The sequence below is a fragment of the Chelonoidis abingdonii genome, chromosome 7, assembly GCF_003597395.2.
Source record: "Chelonoidis abingdonii isolate Lonesome George chromosome 7, CheloAbing_2.0, whole genome shotgun sequence".
NCBI classification, from domain to species: domain Eukaryota; kingdom Metazoa; phylum Chordata; order Testudines; family Testudinidae; genus Chelonoidis; species Chelonoidis abingdonii.
Genome location: NC_133775.1, coordinates 109,797,748 through 109,809,676, shown reverse-complemented (window position 1 = coordinate 109,809,676; position 11,929 = coordinate 109,797,748). Strand labels below are relative to the sequence as shown.

The 11,929-nt window shown below is 50.2% G+C and overlaps 1 protein-coding gene across 1 annotated transcript; it reads left to right on the top strand.

The window, feature by feature from the left end:
• Positions 1-8,476: 8,476 nt before the first annotated feature.
• On the top strand, positions 8,477-11,328 carry LOC116836701 (ovomucoid-like). The gene is made up of 4 exons (XM_032800492.1): positions 8,477-8,590; positions 9,052-9,074; positions 9,681-9,796; positions 11,121-11,328. The coding sequence occupies exons 1-4, from the start codon at positions 8,533-8,535 to the stop codon at positions 11,164-11,166; spliced, it is 243 nt and encodes an 80-aa protein (XP_032656383.1). The 5' UTR covers positions 8,477-8,532; the 3' UTR covers positions 11,167-11,328.
• Positions 11,329-11,929: the final 601 nt, after the last annotated feature.

The following is an 11,929-nucleotide window of genomic DNA, read 5'->3' as shown; positions in this document are numbered from 1 at the left end:
CACTCAGTTCCCACTGACAGATCCCCGCACGGAGTCCCGTTCTCGTCTCATCCACAGTTCCAGGCCTCTAAGAGCATCGCTGACTCCCCACCTGTCTGTGCAATAAAGCAAACTCAGCAGAATTCATTACCTCGGTGGGTTTTTCCCCTTTCAGCGGGGGGCTCTGCTCTCCCGTGTCTCACACGGGCTCTCCCCAGCTTACAGACCAGAGTTAAGGAGAACACAAAGTGCAGTACCAAGTCACAGGCATTAAGGGAGCCACAGACTGGCAATTATTCTATCACCTCCTGCCATGGCTTTTCCTCCAGGATAAATCAATACACAAACCCCAGACACATTCCCTGTAGCTGACTCTCTTCCAGACCCGCGTATTCTCCATAGACCAGAACATGAGACTGTGAGCAAACCCCAGTAAAAGATCTTTGCCCGGTGTAACGATGCGGCCTCCGGCGGGACACAACTGAAAGTATCAGTTCGGGACAAATTGCTCAGAGCAGGGCAGTCACAGCCCAAGGCTGAGTTTCCTTTACTGTTCAGACACCAAACCAGCCAAACAGAGAGGACTTTGGCCTCACCCCACTGGCTAACCACAAGTCACACCAGGACCACTCTTCATGGGGACGAATGCTTATGAAAACCAACACCCCAGTAAAAGAAAAAAGATTCTCTCGATTCCAAAGGACCAAGCTCCAGACCCAGGTCAATATACAAGTCAGATCTTACCCATAAATCACTCTGTTGCCAATCCTTCAGAATCTAAAATCTAAAGGCTTATTCATAAAAAGAAAGAAAGAAAAGGTGAGAGCTAGAACTGGATAAATGGAATCAATTACGTACAGTAATGGCAAAGTTCTTGGTTCAGGCTTGTAGCAGTGATGGAGTAAACTGCAGGTTCAAATCAAGTCTCTGGAGTCCATCTCCCACTGGGATGGGTCATTCAGTCCTTTGTTCAGAGCTTCAGTTTGTAGCAATGTTCCCCCAGAGGTCAGAAGCAGGATTGAACACAAAATGGAGGGGTTTCCAGGGCCTTTTATATCCTCTGCCATGTGGAACGACCCCCCCTTTGTTCTTCCTGTGGAAAATAACAGCAACAAGATGAAGTGTGGAGTCCCTTGGGGAAGTCTCATGTCCATGCACAACTCAGTTCATTACAGGAGAGCAGCCATTGCTCACATGCTAATTTGAACATTCCTAGGAAGACTTCTCATGTGAATTGGAGTCTCCCAAGGTTCATTGTCAGTTAAATGTTTCTTGATTGGACACATAATCTGAAGATCCCTTCTCCATAAACTGGCCAAATGCTTCACTGGCGCTACTTAGAATCAAACACATTGAGATACGAGTACAGAGCCAATATTTATAACTTCAAATACAAGTGATACAAGCATACAGACAGCATAATTATAATCAGCACATAATAACCTTTTCATAGACACCTCACTGGACCTCCTTTGTTCAAGATTTGGTGCAACTATAGGACCTGGGTTGCAACAATGATCGATACGGTCACAGTTCATGTCGATAATGTCACACCTGGGAGAACACCAAGGGATTGGAGAGGATGGGCTCTCCAACCCAGACATAGGGCCCGCGGCTACTAGTCGGGGTGGGAGTTGTAAAGGGCTTGTGGGCATGTGGATCCATGCTGTGCGCCACACCCTACACACCAGCAAACCCTTGATCCTGCCGATACACCACCCTACCCCAGAGACCCATGAGCTGCACAGTTCGTCGGTCTCCTCCATGGCACAAAGGGGACTGTGGACTCCCTCTGACTGGGGTCTGAGCTGCACTGATGCCCTGTGCAGCAGACAACAACCTGCCACATTTGGCTCTTCATGTGCTTGGAAGCTGCCTCACTTCTGGGCTGCCCTGGGGGAGCCTGACAGATCTCTGACCATGCTGGTGCTGGCTGTAAGCCAGCACCCTGTCCCAGTGACTCAGGAGTGTCTGGAGTGGGGAGACGTCAGAGACAAAGAACAGGGAGGTTGGTACAAAGGGACAATCTGAAAGGACTCAAGCTAGCAAACAGGAGCGTCTAACAGGGGAGCTTAGCGAGGGAGTTTACAGGGGAGTGGGAGTGTGGGGGGGTGACGTTATTGATATAATCTGGGACCATATAGAACATGGGTTGCAACCAAGGTCCTGTAGTGGCACCAAATCTTATGTAAAGGGGGTCATAGAAGGTGTCTAAGACCAGGTTATGGGTTCCTGGTTATGATTATGCTGTCTGTACGCATGTGTCATTTTGTAGTTGAAGTTATGAATATTGGCTCTGTTCTGTCTGTATTTCAAATTGGTGCTGTAGTTCTGGGAGACATCCCAGACAAGCTGGTGTTAGCTCTGCCTAGCCTGCTTGATGGCTCATTAAGGATAGGGTGACCAGACGTCCTGATTTTATCGGGACTGTCCCGATATTTGCTTGTTTGTCCTGCTTCCCAACCAATGTTAGGTCAGGACACTGGACAAACAAGCAAAGGCTCCAGAGCCTGGAAGGGCTCGCGCCCTCCCCCGCACCAACTCCGTCCCTTTTCCCCATTGGCTATCTCCCCAAATCCCCACCTCTTGCCAAGCACGCCTTCCCCTGGAGACGCTGGCGAGTGCAGGGCAGGGCTGAGTGCGAGTCCGGCCTGGCCTTGAGCATGCAGGACTCAGGCGCGGTACCTGGATGGAGAGTAGGGGGTAGCCCGCGGGGCCAGGCGGGGGCTGTTCTCCCCACCTGGGCAGCAGGACTCGGGAGCAGCCACTGCTGCAGCTCCCACTGCTGCGGGGGGAGGAAGTGGCCAAGCACGTGGCACCCGGGACCGAATCCCCCGAGCCTGGGCCTGCTGTGGGGACCCAGCAATGCGCACGCTGCACCCAGCCCCTGGCCAGTCGCGTCTGGGCTGGCTGCCCAGCTGGTGCAATCCCATGGTGGAGGCATCAGCAGTCCAGCCCCGTTCATTCCCCTGTGGGACCCGAGCGGGATGTGGGGGCTGGGGCCTGCTGCCCCCACTCCAGGGCTGCCCACGGGATTGCACCAGCTGGGCAGCCAGCCCCGACGCGACTGGCCAGGGGCTGGGTGCAGCATGCGCGCTGGGTCCCCACAGCAGGCCCAGGCTCAGGGGGTTCGTGGGCGCCAGAGCCGCAGCCACCGAGCTTGGCCATCGGCCACTTCCTCCCCCCGTGGCAGTGGGAGCTGCAGCAGCGGCTGCTCCCGAGTCCTGCTGCCCAAGTGGGGAGAACAGCCGTCGCCTGGCCCCGCAGGCCACCCCCCTATTCTCCTTCCAGGTACCGCGCCCAAGTCCTGCCTGCTCGGGCCCAGGCTGGACTCACACTCACCCCGGCCCCGTGCTCCCCTGAGTCTCCCAGGCCTCCCTCCAGCACTAGCGGAGGGAGGAGGAATCAGAGATGGGGGATTTTTTTTTCTTTTGCTCTGCCGCCATTTTCCCCCCTCTGCTCCCGCCCCGCCCCCCTGCGTTCCGATATTTGACCTGGGTGATCTTGTCACCCTAATTAAGGACCATCAGCTACACAATTGACCCATTGAGTGGAGGCAGATACGCCTTGTAACTCAGCAGGGTGTGCAGGAACTTGCCCATGTGACTGCAGACTCCATTTTGCTGTAATTTTCCACAGTAAGAACAAAGAGGTGTTCTTACACCTGGAAGAACCTATATAAGGCTAATGCCTCATCTCCATCTTGTCTTCAATCCTGCTTCTTACCTTTGGAGGGACTTTGCTACAAGTTGAAGCTCTGAACAAGGGACTGAATGACCCATCCCAGTGGGGGATGTTCTCCAGAGACTTGATTTAAACCTGCAGTTATTCTATCACTGCTACAAGTCTGAACTAAGAACTTTGCCATCACTGTATGTAATTGATTCCATTTAGCCAATTCTAGCTCTCATCTCTTTTTCCTTTTATGAATAAACCTTTAGATTTTAGATTCTAAAGGATTGGCAACAGCATGATTTGTGGGTAAGATCTGATGTGTATAGTGACGTGGGTCTGGGCCTTGATCCTTTGGGATTAAGAGAACCGTTTTCTTTTACTGGGGTGTTGGTTTTCATAACTGCTCATCCCCAGGACAAGTGGCACTGGTGGTGATACTGGGAGACTGGAGTGTCTAAGGAAATTGCTTATGTGACTTGTGGTTAGCCAGTGGGGTGAGATCAAAGTCCTCATTGTCTGGCTGATTTGATTTACCTTAGAGGTGGAGAAGCCCTAGCCTTGGGCTGTAACTGCCCTCTTTAAGCAATTGGTCCTGAACTGGCACTCTCAATTGGGTCCCACCAGAACCGCTAGGGCTGGAGCACATCTGCCTCCTCTCAATGGGTCAATTGTGTAGCTGATGGCCCTTAATGGGCCATCAAGTGGACCAGGCACAGCTAACACCAACTTGTCTGGGATGTCTCCCAGAAGTACAGCACAAAGTTGAAATACAGACAGTATAGAGCTAATACTCATAACTTCAACTACAAAATGATACAGACACACAGACAGCATAATCATAACCAGCAACCCATAACCTGGTCTTAGACATCTTCTATGACCCCCTTTACATAGGATTTGGTGCCACTACAGAACCTTGGTTGCAACCCATGTTCTATATGGTCCCAGATTATATCGATAACTTCACAGGGGGCTAGATACACGTTACATTCCTTAAACTCCTTTAAACTTAAGCCCAAAGCACCCCCAGATAAAAACAAAACTGCTTTACAAAATATTTGTGTTAATGCAAGGAGTAAATAACACTTCCTTATTTCCTTTCTCCACACCTGTAAAGCAGTCGTGTCAGTACAGGAATAAATAGCCCATCAATAAACACAAAAAACAGAGACGGTTGTACAGGAACTCAGGTTCACAACCATTCTCACCAGTATTTAGACTCAAGGAACAATTTGGTATTTTCTATAATTTCAAAATGTTTCATTTTGATTTTGACCTTTTGAAAAAATTGTTTTAAAATATGTGGTAATGAAATAAAGGAAGTTTCGAAATGGAAAGTCATTTCTCAATGAAAAATCAGAACTCATCATTTTGACAACATCAATAGCGCTTTTTCCATAACGAAATTTCATGTACACAATTCCTTATTGAAAACCATTTCCTCAAAATGTTTCTGACCAGTCTGTAGCCCACGTAGCAACTGTCTGAGTCTCACTCCTCACAGGTAGGCCCAAGAGCACAGCATTAATTCATCCCTGTAATGTATCAGAGGGGTAGCCATGTTAGTCTGGATCTGTAAAAACAGCAGAGAATCCTGTGACACCTTATAGACTAACAGACGTGTGGGCAGTGTGAGCTTTCATGGGTGATACCCACTTCATCAGACGCAGGTAGTGGAAATTTCCAGGGGCAGGTATATATATGCTAGCAAGCAAGCCTAGAGATCACGAGGTTAGTTCAATCAGGGAGGTATGAGGCCCTGTTCTAGCAGCTGAGGTGTGAAAAACCAAGGAGGGAGAAACTGTTCTGTAATTGGCAAGCCATTCACAGTCTTTGTTTAGTCGCAAGAGCTGATGGTGTCAAATTTGCAATGAACTGAAGCTCAGCAGTTTCTATTTGAAGTCTGGTCCTGAAGTTTTTTTTTGCTGCCAGGATGGCCACCTTAAGGTCTGCCTATAGTGTGGCCAGGGAGGTTGAAAATGCTCTCCTACAGGTTTTTGTATATTGCCATTCCTAATATCTGATTTGTGTCCATTTATGCCTTTTCCGTAGAGACTGTCCAGTTTGGCCGATGTACATTAGCAGAGGGGCATTTTGCTGGCATATGATGGCGATATATTACATTGGTGGACGTGCAGGTGAATGAACCGGTGATGGTAAATGGATGATCTGGTTTAGGTCCTGTGATGGTGTCGTGGCTGCTGGTGTAGATATGTGGGCAGAGTTGGCATCACGAGGTTTGTTGCATGGATTGGTTCCTGAGCTAGAGTTACTATTGGTACGGTGTGCAGTTGCTGGTGAGAATACGTTTCAGGTTGGCAGGTTGTGTGGGCAAGGATTGGCCTGCCACCCAAGGCCTGTGAAAGTGTGGGATCATTGTCCAGGATGGGTTGTAGATCCCTGATGATGGGGACCTTTGCAGATGTTTTGACTTTTTTGCCCTCAAAGATTCCAGCGCTGAGTCAGTTCTGTATCGCTGCCTTTCCTGGTAGGGTGAAGGGCGGAAACCTAGGCTTTGAGCATGGCAGAGAATGCTGAGTTCTCCATCGGACCAAGTGCTGAGAGGAAGCTGAATCCATTTTGCTTTCACGTTCCACCTACAGATCCCTACATGGAGATAAGTTCTCTACTCATCCTCCATTTCAGGGCTGGCTCCCCTGTTAGCATCTGTCTCACTCCATCTGCTTGGTCAGTAAAATACACACAGCTGAAAACTTTCCCTGTCTGTATTTCCCTTTGCCAAGGAACGGACACTGCTCTCCAGAGTCACATCACCTCTAAGCAGAGAGTTCTTGTGTGGCCTGGACAGAGAATAGAAAGTGCAATAGCAGGACCAGGCACGACAGGCCCAACGAGTTATTGTACCTCCTCTTCCCCCCATCTCCTTTCCTTTCAGAGAAATCCACATGCAAACACCTGGTATGTGGCCTGCACCCATCCTTCTCAGACTCTGAGTGTAACCACCCCTACTGCAGGGTGTCCTGAGTTCTGGGGTATCCCAGCTCCACGGTATCTGACTGTCCGTGCTCCAAGCATTTCAGTGGTTCTGCTGCTGCTCTCAATGGCTTCCCAAAAACACTCCTCCACTCGATTACATGGAGCCTGTCTTTAGTGGGGCTGCCAGAATAAACTGCAAACTGCTCAAAACTGCTACTAAACTTCACAGTTCCCAGCCCAGCTCCTTGGGGCTGTCTGATACAGCAGGATTTGGGGGGTTCCTCAGCCCAGTGCCAGGAATACCTCCCTCCATCCCAGAGACCATCACACATGGGCCTTTGGTCCCCCAGCTGGGGTCCGGCCTTTGGTCCCTTCCCCATGGCCGTCTCCTTTGCCAGCCACAGGCTGCTGCCCAGCCTGGTCCTCAGGCGAGCCAGGCCCAGCCCTCGGGCTGCCTGCTATATGGGCCTCACCCTTGCAGCCGCTCCCAGCCAGCTGATCTGCTGTGCCCCGTGATTCCCCTGATGAGTCTCGCCATGGCTGCTGCTCTGAAAGTCCCAGCTCCTGGACCCAGCTGGACATGGGGAGTCTCGGCTTTTCTTTAAAAATGCGAGTTTCTGCCCTTGTGATTTCAGAGACAAGCTGGGAAATGTCACGACTAAGGGATGAAGCACCAGCAGGCAAATCAAAATCCCCCCTGCCCCGTTTATCATCCTTATTCCAATCCTGTGATTGTGGTGTCCAGAATCATGAATTTTGAAGTCTGGGATTGGTTACGCTGTGTTCCAGCCCTGGCCCTCCGTGGCACCTGCTCCCCCTGGCCACAGGTCCTGTGCTGGAGGGTCTATGGAGCTCTGAACCGGCCAGGCACTGAACTGGGCTATCATGGGGCCCAGTGACGAGTCAGCAGGCTCAGACCCGTATTTTCAATGGTGCAAGTCCTGAAGCCAAGAGCCAAGCCAGAGTTCAAGGGCTTTGCCTGGGGTGAGAGGAGGAGGAATCCCCAGCCCAGAAGCAGGGCCCAGTGCATCCAGACAGTTACTTGGTGTCCAGCTGCTCCAGCATTTGGAAGCGGAGAAGGGAACGTCTCATCGCCTCCCCCCAGCAGCACTGGGGCCATGTGGTGCCCCTCTGTGCCATAACCCACAGCGGCCCCACATCCCTCCCGATCCTCATGGCAGAGACCTGTACCCTGAACCCAGCCATGATCTTCCTGGTGCACAAGGGGCAGAGGGGTCCCTCTGCACGAGGTCTGTGCTGTCTCCCTCCTCATACAGCACATCCACCGCTCGTCCCACGCCTCTGGATCCCAGCAGACCTATCGGCTGCCTTAGTTCGGGACTGCCTGAGGGAGCTCTTCCTGTGCCCGTTAACATATGGACACGGGGCTACTGGCTGCACACTGGTGCCACGTGACCGCTTCCCCTCCCTCCTGAGTCAGATTGAATTTCCAAGCTGCTTTTGCAAATAGATTGGCAGGGGCTTGAGGGGCAGGGCGTGTGGACCCTGGAATATGCTGGTTTCTGCCACAGAACAGCACAGCTGAATGTGACTGGGACCCAAGGTGGTGGTTCTCAGCAACCAACAGAGCCCCGGACACACCTGGTAGAATGTAAATAACCTGCTTGCTTTCCTCTGCAGGTGCGACACGATTGACAAAGGCCTACGTTGAATTCACCCGGGTATGTCAGGGCACTTTAACCTTCCCCACTAATATTTATTGCAGTCCCCAAAGCGTATTTGATACAGACACATTCTTGTCTGACTTACGAGGGAATGACGATTTGCTGTAATGGTTTGTAGCCTTAGTGACCATTTCGACAGGGATTTCATAATCCAATTGTCTATAAGTATGAGATCTCCTCCCTTGGGCTGCATTGAGAGAGCATCTGCAGAGCTCAGCACTAACAGACTCCAGCAGACCCACTAACCACATCCACCATGAAGACAGCAGCTGTCGTTGTGTTCTTCACTCTTGGGCTTTTCTCCAGCTTTCAGGGTGAGTAACTTTTGCTGCAACCTGTACAGAGCTCCGTGTCTGACCCTCTAACCTTCAGCAGAGGCTCGACTGTTAAAAACCAGCTTGGCCCCAGCTACAGACGTTTGGGTGTCATAAGCAGGGGAAGTGGCTCATGGCAGAAACAGCCATTTCCTTTGGAAAGATGTTACTGAGGGCCCTTTACGGGCTTTTACCCAAACCCCAATCTGGGAGCTTCAGACAATTTCACCTGCAATTAATTGTGCATCCTGGTGATGGTATTTCAGGTCAGGCTGTGGGTGCATTACACTCAGTGTTTCTATTTGTCAGAACAATTGGATGAAGGAGCACGAAACCTTTCCATGGCCCAGTTGCTGGTTAGGAAGCTGCATGCATTATCCTAGGCAAAGGTGAATGTTGTTAACTGATTTCCCTCTGACATTTCCCTTAGTTATATTGTTTGTGTCCCTGTTTTCTTCCAGATGCTGTCGGCTATAATGGTCAGGTGAGTCTAACTCTCACTGTGAATCAGTTGTCACTTTCCCCGATCCCTGATGTGTAGCATTATGGAGACCAGGACCTCTGAGTTAGAACACACTGGAACTCATGAGTCAGTATGGGAGCAGACTCTACCCCAGGCCCTAATGAGGGAGGAGTGAATCCCTGGCCTGAGATTCCATGTGGTCCAAGTGATGGACTCCATACACAACTGGACAGGACGCTGTCTGTGATGGGCCTGAGGGAGTCACAAAAAGTGACTCAGAGATGGAAGTGGGAGGGGATGGTATGACAAGAGCACGAGGTTTTTCATATTTGAGGATCTGCTTCCTGAGGAGATGCTCCTTTGCTCACACACCTTGTGATGCGGGTTCGGAAGAGTCCTGTGGACCAGGAAGATGGGCTCAGCTCCTCCAGGCAGCGAGACGGGAATTGGGAAGTCAGTTCATCAGAACCAGAGTCAAAAGAGACAAGGGACAGGATAAGATAGTGTTAGCTTGAGGGGGAGGGGTGACTGTCCCTTTCTCTGTGTTCAGAGCACGCCCAGCACCATGAGAATGTCAGGGCACTACTGAAATACAGACAATAACACTGATATGAATTTCACTTGTAGGGGTTCTGCAGTGAGTACCAGAGTCCTCCAACTTTCTGCACCTTGGACTATCGCCCAGTCTGTGGCACTGATGGCAAGACATACGGCAACAAATGTGCCTTTTGTCGCGCAGTCTTGTAAGTAAATAGGATGAAATTCAATAAGGACAAATGCAAAGTGCTCCACTTCGGAAGGAACAATCAGTTGCACACATACAAAATGGGCAATGACTGCCTAGGAAGGAGCACTGCGGAAAGGGATCTGGGGGTTACAGCGGATCACAAGCTAAGTATGAGTCAACACTGTAACACTGTTGCAAAAAAAGAGAACATCATTCTGGGATGTATTGGCAGGAGTGTTGTAAGCAAGACACAAGAAGTAGTTCTTCTGCTCTACTCCACGCTGATACGGCCTCACTTGGATCATTGTATCCAGTTCTGGATGCCACTTTTCAGGGAAAAAGTGGAGAAACTGAGAAAGTCCGGAGAAGAGCAACAAAAATGATGAAAGGTCTAGAAAACATGGCCTCTGAGGGAAAATTGAAAAAATTGGGTTTGTTTAGTCTGGAGAAGAGGGGACATGATAACAGTTTTGAAATACATAAAAGGTTGTTACAAGCGGGAGGGAGAAAAGTTGTTTTAATTAACCTCTGAGGATAGGACAAGAAGCAATGGGCTTAACGGAGGTTTAGATGGGACATTAGGAAAAACTTAACTAAGTCTCAAGGTAATTAAGCACTCAAATAAATTGACTAGGGAGGTTGTGGGATCTACATCATTGGAGATTTTTAAGAGCAGGTTAGACAAACACCTGTCAAGGATGGTCCAGATCAGTAGAGGGCAACCTGCGGCCCACAAGCTGCATGCAGCCCATCAGGATAATCTGACGCAAGACATTGTCACTGCCCCCCACAGCTCCCAGTGGCCGCTGTTTGCCAATCCTGGCCAATGGGAGCTGTGGAAAGTGGCAGACCGCACATCCCTGTGGCCCACCACTTCCTGCATTGGCCAGGATTGGTGAACCACAGCCACTGGGAGCTGTGGGGGGCCCTGCCTACAGATGGTCAACATCAGAACAATGTCTCGCGGGCCGCAATCAGATTACCCTGATGGACCGCATGCGGCCCACGGCCACAGGCTGCTCACCACTAGTCTAGATCATGAGTGCAGGGGACCTGTCTAGACAACCTCTCGAGATCCCTTCCAGTCCTATGATTCTATTATTCTACAGCAATAAATAGTCCATTAATAAAAACCAAAACATAATTGTGGTGTGAGTCAAGCCCCTGCCTGTGCCCATCTGTTTTACCTCCTAGATGCTGGGTCAACTTCCTCAATCTAATTTTTCCTGTCAGCAAATAAGCTCTAGTTAATGTGACATACTGGGGCCTTGACAGAAGGTTACCCTCATTGCCCATAAGGATTGCAGCCCTGAATTCTGTGTCTCTGACTTTCCCCCTAGTGAAAACTTTGGAAGTCTTTGCTTTGCATACAATGGAGACTGCTGAATCCTCGGGGTGCCGAGCGCTGATATGGAGCTGAACCCCATTTGCTTCTAGTTCCCACCAGCAGATCCTCACATGGAGCCACATTCTCATCTCATCCTCCATTTCCAAGGCTCCTGACAGCGTCGCTGACTATTCCCCTGCATGTCCAATAAAGCAAACTCAGCAGAATTCATTACCTCTGTGTTTTTTTCCCCTTTCCAAGGAGGGACTCTGCTCTCCTGTGTCTCACACGGGCTCTCCCCAGCTTACAGACCAGAGTTAATAAGAACACAAAGTGCAAACCAGTCACAGGCATTAAATGGCTCTACCTTTGGAAGGTATTATATCACCTCCTGACATGCCCTGTCCTCCTAGAGAAATCCCTACGCAAACTCCAGACACATTCCCTGTATCTGACTCACACCAGCTGAGTGTTCTCAATGGACCAAATCATGAGACCATGAGTGAAGCCCCAGTAAAAGGTGCATAAAAAGGTGACGGCTGTGGGTTGGAGAGCTAAAGGGGGTGCCCTTGAGCAGACCCCAGAGGGAGCAGAGATGCAGGGATGCAGTTAACCCCAGAAATGTGACAAGCTCCACATCACAGAGCCATAGATTCATAGAGCATAAGGCCATTACATCACCTAGTTTGACATGCTGTATAACGCAGGTAGTACATTTCACTAGTTCCCCCTGTACTGGGCCCAGCAATGCATCTTCTGGAAAGTCGCCCAGACTGGGTCTCCAGAGATGGAGAATCCACCATTTTTTTTCTTGGAATTTGT

Bases quoted from the DNA above. Each gene is read 5' to 3' on its own strand.
- LOC116836701 (XM_032800492.1), top strand. From the start codon at position 8,533: ATGAAGACAGCAGCTGTCGTTGTGTTCTTCACTCTTGGGCTTTTCTCC. The intron at 8,591-9,051 runs GTGAGTAACTTT...GTTTTCTTCCAG, and splicing joins GCTTTTCTCCAGCTTTCAGG to ATGCTGTCGGCTATAATGGT. The intron at 9,075-9,680 runs GTGAGTCTAACT...TTTCACTTGTAG, and splicing joins CTGTCGGCTATAATGGTCAG to GGGTTCTGCAGTGAGTACCA.